At 38.4% G+C, this 19,214-nt stretch overlaps 1 protein-coding gene across 6 annotated transcripts in view; it reads right to left on the reverse strand.

The window, feature by feature from the left end:
- The window catches only part of htt (huntingtin), a 112,950-nt gene that overhangs the window by 20,011 nt on the left and 73,725 nt on the right, over nucleotides 1-19,214 (reverse strand). For all 6 annotated transcript variants that reach the window (XM_079812666.1, XM_079812664.1, XM_079812662.1 and 3 more), the window contains 16 exons: nucleotides 12,372-12,450; nucleotides 11,506-11,667; nucleotides 11,292-11,347; nucleotides 10,544-10,692; nucleotides 7,467-7,603; nucleotides 7,267-7,383; nucleotides 7,007-7,129; nucleotides 6,344-6,594; nucleotides 5,151-5,293; nucleotides 4,793-5,003; nucleotides 3,942-4,077; nucleotides 2,280-2,459; nucleotides 2,013-2,189; nucleotides 489-565; nucleotides 223-361; nucleotides 16-138 (listed from right to left, as the gene is read on the reverse strand). In XM_079812666.1, the coding sequence (XP_079668792.1) occupies nucleotides 16-138; nucleotides 223-361; nucleotides 489-565; nucleotides 2,013-2,189; nucleotides 2,280-2,459; nucleotides 3,942-4,077; nucleotides 4,793-5,003; nucleotides 5,151-5,293; nucleotides 6,344-6,594; nucleotides 7,007-7,129; nucleotides 7,267-7,383; nucleotides 7,467-7,603; nucleotides 10,544-10,692; nucleotides 11,292-11,347; nucleotides 11,506-11,667; nucleotides 12,372-12,450 (2,260 nt within the window). The remainder of the gene's footprint in view (nucleotides 1-15; nucleotides 139-222; nucleotides 362-488; nucleotides 566-2,012; nucleotides 2,190-2,279; nucleotides 2,460-3,941; nucleotides 4,078-4,792; nucleotides 5,004-5,150; nucleotides 5,294-6,343; nucleotides 6,595-7,006; nucleotides 7,130-7,266; nucleotides 7,384-7,466; nucleotides 7,604-10,543; nucleotides 10,693-11,291; nucleotides 11,348-11,505; nucleotides 11,668-12,371; nucleotides 12,451-19,214) is intronic.

Here is a 19,214-nt window from a genome sequence, read left to right on the forward strand (position 1 = left end):
GTTTTGGGTCTTTACCTTGCAGGTCATGATTGTGTTTAGGTCAGATTGGGGAAGTTTTGTCAGCAGCTCAGTAGTTTCATACAGAGCTCCTTCACCTCTCAGACAACACTGAGATTTTACCAAAGCAACATACCACTCCTGCAATACACACACACACAATAGTAAAAATGTTATGTTTTAGCTAAGATGTTTTCAGCTAACAACTACCGTTGTAAGTCCTACCTTATTGGGTTCCACATTTTCAGGGGAAGGGGGTGGGTCCCCATCCAGTGGGTGTGTGGAAATGGGGGCGACAGGGCTTGTCGTATCTTCAGCAACAGTAGCTCTGAACCTGTCCAGCAGGGAGTAGAACCTCTGATGCCTGACATAAGAAAGAGACGATCACTTTAAAAAGCAGGTTTAGGAGATTTTCATATGTTTGAAAAAACAAACAGATTAGATAGTTTCTGAAGTAGATTGATGAGACGGGAAACGGCAAGCCGCCTTACCTTTGCGCAAGGCCACTGGTCTGCAGGTACTGCTGAATCCTGTCCAGCTCCTCCAGTGGTAGCTGAGCGATACTATTCTACAGTAGGAGGAGAAAACATTATTCTCAATAATCATTTAGTACAATGGTTCTCAACCAGGGGTCCATTAGGGGGCTTTAGCACACTCCCAAGATGGCTTAAATGGATAGTTCACTCAAAAATAAAAATTCTGTCATCATTTACTCACCCTCAAGTTGTTCCAAACCTGTATGAAATTCTTTCTTCTGCTGAACACAAAAGAAGAATTTTTTGAAGATGTTGGTAACCAAACATTAACTTCCAAAGTATGGAAAAAAATACAATGGAAGTCAATGGGGCCCATTAACTGTTTGGTTGCCCATATTCTACGAAATACCTTCATTTGTGTTCAGCAAAAGAAATAAATGTATACAGGTTTGAAACAACTTGAGGGTGAGTAAATGACAGAACTATCCATTTAAGCCATCTTGATTACAGAATTTCCACTTTTGGGTGAAGTATCCCTTTAATATGATTTAAAATAAGACGGAACAAGCATTAAAGATGTTAGATGTCATTGTATTTCTTATTTTACTTTGTTCCTTCAACAACTGTCATGCTATTTAAGAACCAGGATTTTCATGGTCTTGGATATAACCTGGATATATGTGATTTCTAGAGCTGGAAAAGTAAAACAATTATAAATTAATTAAAAAAAGAAGCCGCCATGGATTTTTTTTTAATCAATATTTATTTTCTAATTATGTCAATCTATTTTATCCGTTAAAAATAAAATATTTAATCAGTTGGATGTTTTTTTTTATTTTTATTATTATTATTACAAAAATTATTTTACACCATTGTAAATCACAAATGACTATAAATTTCATGCAAATTCATTGGTAATAATGTGTTATTTAAACTTCAGGAATTACGGAATAACATTTTTGCATTACGTTATTTTAAAATTACACAATTATACATGTGATATATTATTATAAAAATAATTCATAATATTTATATAAATATTTAAATAATTAAGCTAAATTAAATTGGTTCTCCTAGTTTCTGTAAATAGAAGTTTAAAAATAAGCAGCTTTTTCACACAGCATAAGTACCTTTGCGGGCTTTCAAATATTGTCTTTGACAATAAGGGGCCTCAGAGTCAGAAAGGTTGAGAACCGCTAATTTAGTGGTATTTGACAAAGTTAGACATAAGAAAAGATCTTGATTCTAACTACAAATTACTGGGAAGAAACTGGATCCTAAAAACAATAATTTAGGAGCCAAATGACTCTAGTTACCATAGTACAAAATCACTTAAATAGATGGTTGTTCAGTCACCCATCCTTACAATCTGTTATAATAGTAGACAATCCATTGGGAGATGCATCAAAGTCTTTAATTTTAATTCGATTTTATTTTTGTGTTTTTAGGTTTATTTATTAACAGTCTATTACAATGAATGGCACAGACAGTGAAATAAGCTGGTAGTGAGTCCTTATAGTTTGTGTGGAAGTGTTTTACCTGCAGGGTCTCTGCAAGCAGCATCTCCACACGTCTGCAGGCGAGTGTGTCCACCATGCGAGCCAGCACACGGAACGGCGTGTTGAGTAGTTTGTCTACGTATAGCATAAGCAGAGCCCCAGACTGACTTAGATGAATGCCCTCCAGACACTGCAGGGTCTTCTTCAGCACCACCGGCTGCACATGTACACATTTAATACATAAGTTACTGAAAAGATGAGCACAGCATGAAATAAAAAAAGATGCCGTGCATGTGCATATGCATACAGTAGAGAGGTTGTCGCAGCGTGATTGTATGGCCTGTATGAAGAGTCCGCTGGCTGCCGAATTTCGGTGCACGGCACTGATGAGATCCTGCACTGGAGGCTCATGGGAAAGACTGATCAGGTCGCTCACATGATTCACCGTCAGCCACGTCAGATGCTCAGAGTCATGCAGGTTCTGACACTGAGAGGAGGACAAAAACACAAGATGACCATTTTTGTGCAATGAATATAATTATTTATTTGAAATATGATACTGAATGGTATGCTTGGCAAACAGAGATGTATGATATATGGTATTATTTATTTTAATTATCAGTATCAGTCGATATTGGATCTATTTTGGCCGGTACAATACCACAGTTTTAAAGTTAATCTTTAATATAAATAATATTTTTTTTAAAATGTAATACTAAATATATAAAAAAAATCTCAAAATAAATTCTTCTAAATTCACTTTTTTTTTTTAAAGTTTGAGGTCAGTCAATGACTTTAAATGTTTTTTGAAAGTCTCTTATGCTCACCAAAATAAAAAATATAGTAATACTGTGAAATATTATTACAATTTAAAATAAATGTTTTCTTTTTTTATATAAATGGTAAATGGACTGCATTTATATAGCGCTTTTAACAGACCAATGGCCATCCAAAGCGCTTTACACATTGCCTCACATTTCACCCATTCACACACTGACGGCGGTGTCAGCCATGCAAGGCGCCATCCAGCTCGTCGGGAGCAGCTGGGGTTAGGTGTCTTGCTCATGGACACCTCGACACTTGGTCAGGTGGAACCGGGGATCGAACCACCAACCTTCCGGTTTGTAGACAACCTACATGAACCACTGAACCACTGCCGCCATATATATATATATATATATATATATTTTTTTTTTAAATGTAATTTATTCCTGTGATAGCATTGTTACATTTTCTTCAGCCATTACTCCAGTCTTCAGCGTCACATGATCATTTAGAAATAGAAATCATTCTAATATGCTGATATAGTGCAAATAAAAAAACATTTTTATTTTACTTAATCTTTTGTGAAAACCATGATGTTTTTTTTCCCCCAGGATTCTTTAATGAACAGTTTAAAAGTTTAAAGTAAAAAAAACAGCATTTATTTGAAATCTTTACAGTCACTTTTGATCAATTTAATGTTTCCTTGCTGAGAAAAGTATGATAAAAAAACTGTAATGTGGGTGCTTGGCTTGGGGGTGCTCCCAAGGTGGCTTCTGATACTGTCAATACTTATGAGCTCTGACACGTCACTGTCCTTCACTGACAACCTTTCACAACTGTCTTGATAATTTTGGGTATGTAAAATCTTTGAAGGGATTCCCATGAGCGCAGAATTGTGACAAATGTAGCTCTAGAGTGACGTAAAAATCACATGAATTCCTGTATGATTGTTCAGACTGCGGTCGCATTGAAAAACACCTGACCTGTATCGGATTTAGTACCACATATGGAAGTGGCACAAATAGGAATTGAAAATATCAGATTCCATGTGGTATGTGCTATTCACAATGTCATGAGAAAAACAGATCTGAGTCACATGTGAGCAAAAAAAATGGATTTGGGCCACATTTGCCTGCAGTATGAACATAGCGTGAAACTCTTCAGAAGCTTGGACACAGCTATAAAAAAGCTTAAGAAATCTCACCACATAGTCACAGAAGAGGATAAGGGCTCCTCGTCTGACAATCTCTCTGTTACATACAGCAAGCTTCCCCTCGGGCCTCTCCTCCTCTCCAGATGAGTGCGGGCTCAGGAGCTTAGTGCTGGACAGACTGTGCCTCCTAATGGAGTGATGAAAACATGATGTGTGATGAAAAAACATTTACTGCAGGCTTTGCCTCTTACACCGTGTCCTAACCAGATGCCACAAAAAGCGTGATAAAATGTATCTTTTACATGTTATTCAACCAGATACACTACGAGGGATTCCATTTTAAAAATTGTATCTATTTCGGGAACTTTATGGCTGGAAGAACAACACACAAAGTATGACAATGATAATCTCAGGTCACTGATTGTGTGATTTCTCAAATTTAATGTGACCTTTATAGCCATATGAAAAGCGACAATTAATAATTTACCTCAGATATTAAAAATAAAGGAAACAAACTAAACAAGTGTATTTATGACAAAGACGGTTTCAGTAACACAATATGTATTTTTAACGTTTTAATGTTAAAATGATGTAATATTTATAAATCTGATTATGCATATATCTATTTTGTTCAAAGTGCAGTGCGTTTGCAGAGAGAGCCCACCCATATGCTATTTTGATTGGCTGTTTGTTTATTTTTTGACTGATTTTGTCAAGTCTTAGTGGTGTTGCATCCGGTGTGGACAGACAAATTCTTTGTTGCAGGAATTTTATTGCAGTTACAAATAACCAGCATATAAATGTAATCACTTACAACCAAATGCCAATTTTTTTTTTTTTTATTTGTCATTAAAAACAGCATTTGACTTCCTAAAACTACCAAGAATTTTGCTTAGCCTAACCTGGGGGTCTGATGCACCTCGGACCACCAGGTGTAGTTGGTGTAGTTGATGATGAGAAGGACCTGACACCAGAGCAGGACCAGAGATGGGTGCGTGGTGATGAGCTGGAGCACGAGGCTGTTCAGACCCTCCAGGGTATAAAAACTACCCCCTTCCCCTCCCTCCGCCTTCAGCAGCCTGCTGCCCGCTGCTGTGATCCGCCGGAACATTCCTGGTAGATTTATGGGAAATAATGTGACAATTTAAACCAAGAGGAATAATGTTGCCCTTTACTGAGATCATGCAGTATGCTAAGCTGGTAAATGGTCCTGTGCATGAGTTGAGACACGTGAAATGTGGGCTCTATGGGTGTGCATACCTGATTTGAAAATGTGTATCAAACACATGAGCAGTGTGCCCAGCTGCTGACAGTAGAACGTGTGCTGCTGCTCGCTCATGTCAACTTTTACCTGCTTTGTGGCGATATCATCCAGCAACACCCCCACCAACTGCAATAAGAACCTGACAAAGAAAACGAGGTTCATAATTGTGTTCATTAATTATTAATATAGTTGCTGTGTTTGTCTTATTGTTATGCTGGTTGTTTTCTGTGTGATATTGTAATACATAGAAAAGGTTCTAGCTATATTCAGCTAAAATGTAATAGGAATGTGATCAACTAAAGACAAAAAAGGAAAATATGACTATACAACAATTATTATTATTATTACTTCTATTATTCATTATATTATTGTATCATCATTTAGATTATAAAATTAAAAATGAATGAAGAAATCATATTTGCTAAATGAAATCCAAAATGTTGGGGTGGTGATTCCAAAAATAGTGCCTGTTTTGCTCTAGCACGTCATACTTTCTCACAAAATATTATGTACATTTCATAGTATTTTTGTATTCAACAAACATTTGAAGAAGTCTTGTATTATCCCATAATCACCAGAAAAAACATGATTCCTATCTTCCTCTCAGCCTGGCAATTTTCATATGTACGACATTATTTTATATGCAAACAATAAACCATGATTTCTTACTACATCCAAATATCATCAAAATAGCATTTTAAACTTGTGTTTATTTAACGTTCTTTGACATTAAATGGAGTATTTGAACATATTTTTCCACTCCATTGCAGATCTTAAGTTAAATGAAACATTTTGAATATATTGACAATGATATTTCTGAACTCAGCATCATCAAATTAGGTAATATTAGGCCGTATTTACAAAACAGCTGAATTTTATTATTTATTATTGTCATTTGTTATATTTTTTAATTGCAGCTTTTACGATTTGATAACTGCACTAAGCCATGTAACGTCACAACCATGCACTGTTCAAATTCATAAAAACGTTACCGACCAATAAAATTGCATTTTGCACTTAGTTGTTGTTAATTTTACACCCTAGCTGAGATGCTAAGGGCGTCTCACACACAACTGCCATTGGAAACTATCCATGCATGAAAAATTCTCTGATTTACTTCTTCAAGGAAGTAAGCATTTATTTTGCCACAATCACAGACTGACTTTAATGGACAGCGGCCAGCAATTACCTAGCAAATGTTTCCTCGGGAGGGAAACGCTGCGGCTCCCCATTGGCGTCTTCCATGGTAGAAGGCGGAGCTTCAGGAGGGGAGGAGTCATCGTCACACAATCGACGGATGGTGGGACAAGAGAGGAGGTATGGGGACAGTGAAAGCTCCTGAATACGAGACAGAATGATGTCCTCTGTGGACTGCGAGATTAGGACACGCAGGATGGCGAGAATCCCAGACACCCACAATTGCCCCGTACCCACTGATGCCTACAGAAAAGAACAGAGACACAGTGAGCCACTTCACAGGGTTAAGATGCAGTCTGAATTACCACTGTTTGGCAAATATTTGCGGCCAAAATCCAGTAATTTCAATAAGAATCCGCAAAATTGAGAATTTTGCTTAATGGTAAAAATGTTCTTTGCAAATTTCGCAACGAGTTCAACTTTACCAATAAAAAGCTACTTGGTTTGAAAGTGACTTCTATGTGAGATGCGCTTCATGCATCACTATACTATTGACAAAACACAATGGACCTTTTTGCCCACAAAATATAACTAATTTGAAAAGTAAAACAGTAAATTAAAAAATAATAAATACTTGCTTTTTGACAGCCACTCTTCATCCTATTCAACTAATAATATCTATAGCATTAAGAAGTAATATGTGACTGGTTCTCACTAGGGTAGGTGGTGTGATGAACATGCTCTTCAGTAGCATGTCTACAGGCCGCAGAGAGGAGGGAGCCACTGTCTCAAACAGTGTGTTTAACACGCCCAATGCCTCATGGGAGTCCAGGTGCATCTGTCAAGCACACAGAAGCAAATATGTAAAGTGTATTTACTTACAAACTGTTCGTTAGCTTGAATTCAGAATCTGCGATGAATCTGGTTCTTGAAAACGTAATGATATCAAGACACAAAGTCAAAACAGAGCCGCACTTGCTGTTTGCCGATCATTGGCAGGATGATGTCAGCAATCTGTCGTGAAAGCCTCTTCCACTTATCTTCATTCTCTTTATGGCACTGCTGTAGGATCAGAATAAACATCTCCAGCACCTACAGACAAAAACATACATGATTTTACAACATAAATCCATGAATGTAAAGAGTACTTTTTTCACACCAGAATGGAGTGTTACCTGATGGTGTTGTACGAGGCGTAACAGCATGGACACCACCACTTCCTTTTGAGTGTCCAGCTCTTTTCCTGCATCTGCTTTATTGGAGCCTCTCAGCACAAAAAGGTCGTGCACTATGGGCTGCAGTGCAGGGATTGCTGAGAAATGAAGAGGAGGATAAGAATGAACAGTTTTACAATTGATTAGATTACAGCTTATGCTGCATTCCCACCAAACGCGAATAGAGCGTCAAAATTGCGTCTACCGCGTTTAGTTGGACGCTTGAACATTTTGAATCCATTCGCACGTCCATGCACGTTCAAGGCGCTCCAGGAGAAATATGTCATAGAACACCACTCTGCCTCTTTTCATTTTCATTAAAAATATATATTAAACATTAATAGCCACACAAATGTGGTCCAGGCAACGCACTACCTACATTATCTTCACTGCGTGTATATTTAAATATCCTAAAAAAAATAAAGTTATGGAACTTCTCTTTGCCCTCAGTCAAAACGATTTGGCAGACAACAAATTATAGATTCATGACACCAAAGATCGCCCGTTAGATCTACACAAGACGAATTCTATCTCATGTTTAACCCCTACAGAGACATCCGAGCCAGCGGCAAGCATCAGAAGGACTGGCCGAGGAAAGGCTGCTCTCGCCGGGGTTAATGAGCGCTGAGCGCCCGGTGATCGCCTGGATCTCACAACTCCAAAAACGCAAGATAATTTTTTTTAAATAGGCGCTCTCTTTAAAAATAAACCACAGATTTGAGCTTTAAACAACTACATTCTCACCTGAAAAAGTCTTAAAACTACATTTTGTGACACAATAGTAAATTATGCGGGGTTTCTCATCACGTCACTTTACCACGTGACAGCAGTAAGCAGGATCCTGATTGGTTAACGCAGCACGAATTGACGCCAAAGTTAAAATTTAAACTCGGGCGTCAGACGCGAATTCGCTTCAAACGCGTGAATGCACCACTCGCACGTAACGAGCAAGACGCTCAATTCGCGTCAAATTCGTGTCCATCGTGCCGCGCGAAACGCATCTATCGCGCCGCAGGACCTCCAGACACATGTCAACGCGCCTTTCCATTGACTTAACATTGAAATCATTCGCTCCTGAAGCACTATTCGCGTTTGGTGTGAACGCAGCATTACTCTACATGATATGCAACCATTTCTGAATAAAAATATGTAGTTTGTTCAACGAAGACCTATTATGCCCTTTTATGAAGTCTTGATTTTGTTAAAAAAAAAATTACTTATTTTACATTGTTGCAGCACCTCTCTTTCCAGTCTGTCAGTAACGCTCTGTTTAGTTCCTGTAACTTTAAAGCCCCTCCTTTTGAAAAGGGCAATGTGCTCTGATTGGTCAGATGGATAAGCGTGTTGATATTGGTCAACCGCTTTGAGCGCGTTTCGAAAATTCCCTTCCCATAACAGAGTTAGATGCAGAGTAGAAACAGCATCTCTGGATATGACTACAACACACTACTAACGCAAATCAACCAGGCACCACCCCCTATATTTTGCATATGCTTTGGGGCGGAAATTATTTAAATGAGGAATAATGTGACATGTACATTCCCAGAAGAAAACTTAAGACTACAATCGAGGCATTTCAGGGAGTTCAGAAACAGTGCTTAGTAGGGGTGGCACGGTTCACAAAACCCACGGTTCGGTTCGTATCACGGTTTTAGGGTCGCGGTTTTCGGTTCTGTACGGTTCTTTTTGTTGTTGTTTTTTATCGTTAACACTCCAGAAATTTACTTCAGCATATGATATATATGGCTTAATCATCCACAATTAGGATACAGTATTAAAAATTGTTATATCAAGTTGTTTCCTAACTGGCTGTCAACCGAGTCCGACACATTGCCGTACATTTTTCATGTTAATCATATCAATTTTGATCAGAACAATGCACTGTGGCTTTAATTCAGCTGACCTGATTAACACATTTCACCAAGTGTCCCGTGTGTTTCACAATCATGACATCCAGCGCTGGGAAAAAATAACATAAAATACACGAAAACACAACACTGCCAGAAGTTTTTGCCCAAACTTCAAAGGCATGTTTAAATTATTAGAACTAGAAGCATATCTTAACTTTTAAATGTTACATTTATCATGTGAACTACTTATATACAGCATGTTATATGAATGTGTGTATGAGACAGAGGGGAACACGGTCGCATTTGCAGCAGATATGTTGCCCTTCATAAATCAAAGCACGAGACAGACAGGGCTCGGAGGAGAACACTGGAAAATGTGACAGACTATATTTGCCTGTCCCACAGATTCACACTCTCACAGACAGACACACACACACACACAATCTCCCACAGACTCACACACACACTCAATCTCCCACAGACTCACACACACACACACACACACACACACACACCAGACACACTCTCTCTCACACCAGCCGCGGTTCAGTGCGAGAGCGGGTGCCGCGCCGCGCGTGCCCGCTGCGCATACACACACTGGCAGTGTTTGTCTCGCGAGTCGCGCAGCACCCGCTCTCGCACTGCATCTTCCCTGCTATACGATGCTAGCGCATCCTCCAACTCCGGCAGCCTTCCTTATCTCTCCCACTTTCATTTCTACATGTGACGTGACCTGCAGCACTCCACTTTTACTTTACTGTATGTCCACACAAACCTCTTATTTCGCGCGAAAAGGACACCAGCTGTCTGAGGTAACATGCGGGCACGAGGATACATTGCGCAGGCGCGAACCGTGCGACACACACACACCGAACCGACACAAGCGAACCGAACGGTTCAGTTTTTTTCCATGTACCGTGCCACCCCTAGTGCTTAGTGATATAGATAATTACTCCCTTTGGAATGGACTTTGTGCTTTGTAACTTTGTAGACCTTTTTCATATTTACACAGCAACATTACACACTAAAGAAAGTTGGAAATGTAAAAAAGCATATTGAAATGTCTGTTCAATATATATTTAAAAAAAAAAAGAAATATGGATTGAAAAAATTATCTGGGTTTCAGTTTAGTAAAATGTTCTGCTTGAGGGTGTGAATACTGTATATGCGTGTTGTGATTCTACACACCATGTGTTACTGCCTTCCTGCCACTGGCCATGATACCGTCACACAGCTGAATGATCTTTGGGATGCTGATAATCTGTTTAGAGTGGTAGCGCTCATAGGACAGCAGAACCAGGAAGAAGAAAATGTTGGGCACAATCTCTTCAGAATCCCTACATAGAAAAAATACATCAGTTTAGTGCATACTAATAAATATTAGTAAATCTGAGCATGTGCAATTGAATGTACACTACCGTTCAAAAGTTTGGGGTAAGGGTTTTTTTTCTTTTTTTTTAAAGAAATTAATACTTTTTTTTAGTGTGCAAGGACACATTACATTTATTGATGAATGATGAACATTTTAGTAAAAGAAAAGTACAAATTTCTATTTCAAATAAATGCTGTTCTTTCGAAGTTTCTATTCATCAGAGAATCATGGGGGAAAAAGTATAACGTTTCCACAAACACATTAAGCAGCACATGTGTTTTCAAAATTAATAATAATAAATGTTACTTGAGCAAATCAGCATATTAGAATGATTTTTGAAGGATCATGTGACTGAAGACTGGAGTAATGATGGTGAAAATTCATCACAGCAATAAATTACATTTTAAAATATATTCATATAGAAAACGGTTCTTTTAAATCGTAATAATATTTCACTATAATAATGTTTTTACTGTATTTTTGATGCATCTTTTGCGCGCATAACAAATTTCTTTCAAAAACATAAAAAATCTTATTGAACCCAAACTTGTCACGAGGTCTTACCTGAACTGCCCCACTTCAATATACTCAAACTGCTTCAGCACAAATCCAATGAACACCTGAAACAAATACAGGGTAGTAAAATATCAGCTTAATCGAAGTCTAATATAAAAATAAAATAGTACCTAAATTTGTTTTGATTCTCAATTAGTGGAGCAAAATGGATCATTGCATGTTGACTCAGTAGGAGTTTGATTCACAGGTCAAAATGACTCACCTGGTCTGAATCAAGCAGACAGTAGTTGACCCGGAGCTGCACAAGTTGGGAGAGTAGGTCCAGCACCTGTCTTTGCAGGGCCACTGACGTGCTGGTGGTGTACTGCTTTAGAGCTTTAATCACCAGTGGCTCAAACAAACGGATGTGATTATGAATGGCATTCTAAAACACAAACAATGAGTCAACAATTAGCCACTTTTACTGTAGTGATGGTCATGATATCAGTGCTGTTGTTGTTAAAAAAAACATTTTTTTCTTTAAATTAAAATAAATCTGAAATTAAATAAAACAATTTTTTTCTCAAACTCAAACTCAATTTATGAAAATTAGAAATTATAAATGTATTGGCAGCTAACTGAAGTAAACAATTTTAAGATAAAGTTTTACATTTTAAAATGAAAGCAATATAATAAAAATTACAAAAGTACTTAACGAAATTACTATAATTTTAACTAAAATTGAAAATATTAAAAAAAAAATCTAAATATGAATAATTACCATAATAGTACACAAGTAATAATAAAATAACACTGCAAGATATTTATTTAAAACATATTTTACTGTACCATTATGGGGACATTTGACTCATGGTATACAGTCAAAATCATGAAATAAATAAGACCATAATACCATATAAAACAACGACTAATAATTAAAAAATTATAATAAAAACAAGGAACTACTGTATATAAACTAAAACAATGCCTTATAAAAACAAACAGACCCATCAAATAACTAAATAAAAACCCTTTAACAAATGCACGTCTCCCAAAATATATCCATTTTAATATATTCTTCATCTACATTTAAAATTTTAGGAGTTAAAAATAATAATAATTATAGTCACATATCATATGGCAATTCACCTTGTCTCCTCGATGGCGAGTGACATTGGTGATACTTGACCTCAGTTGATTGGAGACTTTTTGCATGACATCAAACCACCTATAGGATCACAGAAATGACATATGTAGATATAATGGGCCTCTTGATTTTGTTTATTATATTTATAGATAAATCTCTATGTGGAAATGTTATACACAAACTAGGCTGTAACGATTTGACCAAAAATAAAAAACAAAATAATTGAACATTTTACCTCGATTACGATTAATGAACGATTATTTTGCTTTTGCTCCATTTTTTGCCCTCATAAGGTTTCTGAGTAAGTTCCTGATAAGGTTTTTACTGTAAATATTTTCTACTATTATAGGTGGATTTTTTTATTTCTAATGAAAAAGTGCATTTCTTTGTGATTTTAAAATACTTGAAGGAAACGGTTCACTTTAAGCAGTTATTGTCTATGGGGCAGATTTATGCTTGTTGTACATCAGATACAGATAAATTAACACAGTAGGCTTACATTACATTTATTTACCGGTTGAGTTTCGAAGCTACTTTAGTGACTTTACTTTAGTTACAGGACAGCGTTGACACTGCGTTTCTGCGCTGCTCTCTGCGCGCGATCTTCACGTGATGTGCGAACTTCTGTCTGAGTGTTCGTTTGTCACAATATATCAGGCATTAGTTCAACATTATACACATCTGATGGTCTAAAAATCGCTCCAATGTTCAAACTGGCCGGCCTTAAAACACATATAAAAAGACAAAGCTTTGTGAGGACGCAGGTGACAGGTCTGCCTTCAGGGCGCGCGCGTTGTCAGAGACGCGACACGGCTCGGCTCTCTGTGTCACAGAAAAAAGCTGAGCACTGAACAGATAAGTTTTCCGTATTGTTGTTTTTGAATAGTGCACAATCGCTTTAAATGTTCAAGCCTTTAAACGCATTTACTTGACAAACTTTATGAGGACGAAAGTGAAAGTGATCTAGCTTCGGGGCTTGCGCGCTCCGTCTGTGTGTGTGTGTGGAACCTGGGTGTGAGGAACATGGGTGCTCTTTGATACCAATCTTTCATTTGAAAGCCACGTTTCTAGCATCTGTAAAACTGCATTCTACAATCTTAAAAATATATCAAAATTACGGCACATGCTCTCAATGCAAAATGCTGAACAGTTAGTTCATGCGTTCATGACCTCAAGGCTAGATTATTGTAATGCTCTACTGGGTGGTTGCCCTGCTCGCCTAATAAATAAACTCCAGCTGGTCCAAAACGCAGCAGCTCGAGTTCATACTAGAACCAGGAAGTATGACCATATTAGCCCAGTTCTGTCAACTGCACTGGCTGCCTATTAAACATCGCATACATTTTAAAATCTTGCTTATTACTTACAAAGCACTAAATGGTTTAGCTCCCCAATACTTGAGCGAGCTCTTAACATATTATACTCCATCACGTCTACTGCGGTCTCTAAACTCTGGCCAGTTGATAATACAGAGAATATCCAAATCAACTGCAGGCGGTCGATCCTTTTCCTATTTAGCTCCGAAACTCTGGAACAGTCTTCCTAACATTGTTCGGGATGCAGACACACTCTGTCAGTTTAAATCTAGACTAAAAACACATCTCTTTACTGTGGCATACACATAAAACACTTTTTCAATGAAATGATTGTTAGGCTGCATTAACTAGGTCAGCCGGAACCGGGAACACTTCCCATAACACCTGATGTACTCGTTACATCATCAGAAGAATGGCATCTAAGCTACTGATATTCCCTCTGTTTTATCCCGAGGTTTACTGCAGTCAGCCGGATCCGGGCCGGATCCAGTTCAGATGGTGGACCTGCGCCCAGAGAAGACCAACACAGGACCCCGAAGTGTCTGCAGAGACCGTGATTAGACTCCCCCTGCAACTGCCTCATCGACACGGCATCTCAATAAACCCGTCTCCGGCGTGTTGACTCAGATTGTTCGAATATTACAATTAAATAATACTTAAATCGATATGTCATCCTCAATAAACCCGTCTCCGGCGTGTTGACTCCGATTGTTCGAATATTACAATTAAAGAATACTTAAATCGATATGTCATCCTCAATAAACCCGTCTCCAGCGTGTTGCCTCCGATCATTCGAATATTGCACTTTAATAATTATTTAATCAACATCATCCTCAATAAACCCGTCTCCAGCATGTTGCTTCCAGTCCCTCGAATATTCCGATCTATTATGACCTCTGACCTGTAAAGCTGCCAGAATAATAATAATAATAATTAAAGCTGCGAGCAGCGATGACGGGCCCAAGCCGGTGGCACCGCCACGCCGGTGGCATCAGCTTAACTGTGCACGGCAGGCAATAGGCATTTAAAATGGGAAAACATAAAAGGACTATGTCAAAGTCATCTGAATTCACCACATTAACTGCAGCAGTTGGTGCTGCTATGACCACAAACCACAACAGCCACATCTATGAGATCAATTAAATTTATATGAATTTCATGTCAGATTATGTCAAAGGTCAAATTGGAATGAGTTCAGAATACCATTCGAATGCTGATGTTGTTTTATTCTAACACTTCTCTTCATGTGTTTTTGAGCTACCTTAGCTACCGTTTGTGCACCAATCTTATGCACCATAAAACATGCTTTCATTTCAATATGGGTGGTCCAATAAATTCTTTTTAATAAAAAATGTATAAATGGAGCCAAATCACAGAAACTGCAAAGATGATTTTAATATCAGTGTCAGGTAAGAGTAAGATGCGTGTCTACATTTTATGGAAGTTTATTATAAATAGCCACTTTTATAAAATCATGTGAAATTTATGTTTTAATACATTTATATTATATCAGTAAATAATTAATTTAAAGACATGTGCATCATACGTGATCTTGGCAAACACATCACATGACGTTTTTATTTTAAGTGATAGTTATTTGTGATAGCCTATATGAAAGGGTTAAATTATGATCAAAAGAGAAAGGCACACACACACACACACACAATGATAGAGTGAGAGTGAGGGGGAGGGGAAGGACTGAGAGAAAGGCACACACACAAACTCACAGGGTGAGAGAGAGACCCCCCACACACACACACACACAGATAGAGAGGGGGAAGGGGAAAGACAGGCAGATGGCATTCCATAGACTTAATGGTTTGTATACTGTAAAAACTGTACATTCTATCCCCCTACACTACCCCTAAGCCTACATATCACACACACACACACACACACAGATAGAGAGGGGGAAGGGGAAAGACAGGCAGATGGCATTCCATAGACTTAATGGTTTGTATACTGTAAAAACTGTACATTCTATCCCCCTACACTACCCCTAAGCCTACATATCACACACACACACACACACACACACACACACACACACACACACACACACACACACACACACACACACACACACACACACACACACAATGATAGAGTGAGAGTGAGGGGGAGGGGAAGGACTGAGAGAAAGGCACACACACAAACTCACAGGGTGAGAGAGAGACCCCCCCCACACACACACACACAGATAGAGAGGGGGAAGGGGAAAGACAGGCAGATGGCATTCCATAGACTTAATGGTTTGTATACTGTAAAAACTGTACATTCTATCCCCCTACACTACCCCTAAGCCTACATATCACACACACACACACACACACACACACACACACACACACACACACACACACACACACACACACACACACACAATGATAGAGTGAGAGTGAGGGGGAGGGGAAGGACTGAGAGAAAGGCACACACACAAACTCACAGGGTGAGAGAGAGACCCCCCACACACACACACACACAGATAGAGAGGGGGAAGGGGAAAGACAGGCAGATGGCATTCCATAGACTTAATGGTTTGTATACTGTAAAAACTGTACATTCTATCCCCCTACACTACCCCTAAGCCTACATATCACACACACACACACACACACACACACACACACACACACACACACACACACACACACACACACACACACACACACACTACCCCTAAACCTACCATCACAGAAAACATTCTGCATTTTTACATTTTTATTAAAAAATTGTTTAGTATGCTGTTAAAGCTATTTTTATTTACGGGGACACATGAAATGTCTTCATAAACCATGATTATGTTGTAATAAACACCCCTCCAACACACGCATTTCTGAGGCTTTGCCCATTTCCACTGACTGACATCTCTGATGTGTGTGTTGAGTTTCAAGCAATTTCAAGCATGCTAAGAGAAATTATACAAATATTCACGTTCAAACCAAAATATCTGACTTCCTGTTGGTCAGAGCTAATGACTGTAAAGTAAAAAATTAACTAATTAATCACATTTTTTTCTGTAATTAATCACGATTAATCGCAAGTTTTTAATATTTTAAGTTTGTAATATTTTGATATTGTAATAATTTCAGTTACTCTCCAAATTAATTTAGAAACAATTTAAAGACAGCATATTGTAAATATGTGTTGTATTGTCATTTTTTATGAATGAAGGCCAGTATCACTGATACTAAATTCTCTATGAAACATTAATGACGTTACATTACAGTATAACTGAAAGCTCCCAATTTCAACATTTATTAGTCTTTAAAAAACAACTTTTAATTTAAGTGAACTTAAAAAAATCTTTACATAAACCCAAAATAATAAATGTTATATTTACCCATGGCCTTCCCTGTTATACAGAAATGTAATAGTTATCAAACCTTCCTTAACTGCATAAATAATAAATGAAATATAGATGAATCATCATTAAAGCTACAATTTTCTCTGTTCCCGTTGTTCTTTGATGAACATTAATGACAGGCATCATCAGTGCTCCTGTCACTTTAAGAACAACCGCGGATCTCACGCGCGGTCCCGCGCATCTCATTTCCTCACAACTCTTTAAAGTTCATTTAAGACGTTATTTAACTAATTTAAGACTCTAATATGAGAATACTCAAAATCCTCTGTGTTATTGTTTGTTCAACAGCAAAAGAGAACTCGATGTGAGCAGGAAACTGACGCGAGTCTATCTATGCGTCGAGTGTGTGTGTGTTTGTGTGTGTGTGTGTGTGTCAGTGTCCCTTGATTAGCTGACATGAGACGCATCCACACAGACAGGACACTGACACACACACACACACACACACACACACACACACACACACACAGGACACACACACACACACACACACACACACACACACACACACAGACAGGACACTGACACACACACACACACACACACACACACACACACACACACACACACAGACAGGACACTGGCATACAGCGCGCGCTCTTGTGTCTTGTCGCGCTTGGAAGCATTTACATGAATAGGAGCATGATCATGTAACGCTAAGCAAAAATGGATATAAAAACGGACGCTGTGTTATTTGCGTTAAATATTTTTAATGCGTTAAGCTTCCGTTTCACGTTGAACGAGTTTGGTGGAGATTGAATAAATCACCTACGAGGAGAACGTAAAAACTCAGACCCTGAATTATACAAATATTCACGTTTAAACAAAAACTTTCTGTGAAAAAAGACACTTATAAACAGACACTTGTAGAAAATAATGTGAATTTTTTTTTAAAATAAATTTGAACTATGTCAGTATGAATTTAAAGACAAATGTGTCAAAAGTGATCTTTGCAAACACAGCACATGACCTTCTGTAAAGCACATGTATAGAAAACACACTCACACTCCTGTTTTAAAAAAAGAGTTCTGTCTGAATGAGTACATGAAATCACGGCTGTCAGGTGAAAAGAATTGTAACTCAAATGTCATTTAGAAAATGAGTCCTGTAGTGATATAGTGTCATAGTTCATGTCCACATTAACCACTACGTTGTAATACAATACCCATGTCATCATACACATTTGTGTCCTCATAAATCACATAAGCAAGCACAGAGAGAGAGAGAGAGAGAGAGAGAGAGAAAGGGAGTTTCAAAAATAATACAACACTGCCCCCTTTTGGTGATAGAGGGGAGGGCACACAAACAGCCAAAAACATTATTAAACTTTGACATGTTGCCATGGCAGCATTATTTGAAATATCAGGAATTCATTCATATGTCTCTATCTGTCATGTTTTCACATTATACTGATGAAGTTTGAAGTCAATCTGGTGAAAATAAGATGGTGATTCAAAGCATTTTTGAAAGTGACACACTTCCTGCTGCCAGTTGGTGGCGCTATAACTTTGACTCACAAAAGTCATATCCATGTGATCGGCCTCTTACAACGAACACACAGCTGAAGTTTCATCCAAATCAGTCAATGTTTGCACAAGTTATTACACACTTCCTGTTTACCTTTTCTCGCCATAAATTCGTTGCTTCGCCACGGCCAAACCGTATAAGATATCAAAAATCCGTTCGCAATTTAGCATCCTCTGTGTCTTGACTTCATGCTGACCGAGTTTGGCACTGATTGAAACAATGGCCTCGGAGGAGTATATTAAATTCCAGAGCATGTGTTTTCAGAACAACCCATATTAGCTCACTTCCTGTTGGGCTGACACGTAACTTAGAGCACGAAAGTTGTTTGGCCCGATGAGGTCTATATGTGTACCGAGTTTCATACATGTACGTGCAAGTGTGTTTGATATATAGACCAAGTTTTCAGACACCACTTTAGGGGGCGCTGTCGAGCCCCCCTGCCACGCCCGGGTACCAGCTTCAGCCCGGCCCTGATGGCCGCGCATTCCGATGTGTGTGCAAAGTTTCAAGAGTTTTTGAGCATGGTAAGGGCCCCAAAAGTGCCCGAGAAGTCGATAAAATAATAATAATAACGAGCAGCGATGACGGGCCCAAGCCGGTGGCACCGCCACCCCGGTGGCATCAGTTTAACTGTG

Source organism: Gobio gobio (assembly GCF_949357685.1).
Source record: "Gobio gobio genome assembly, chromosome: 3".
Taxonomy (NCBI): Eukaryota; Metazoa; Chordata; class Actinopteri; order Cypriniformes; family Gobionidae; genus Gobio; species Gobio gobio.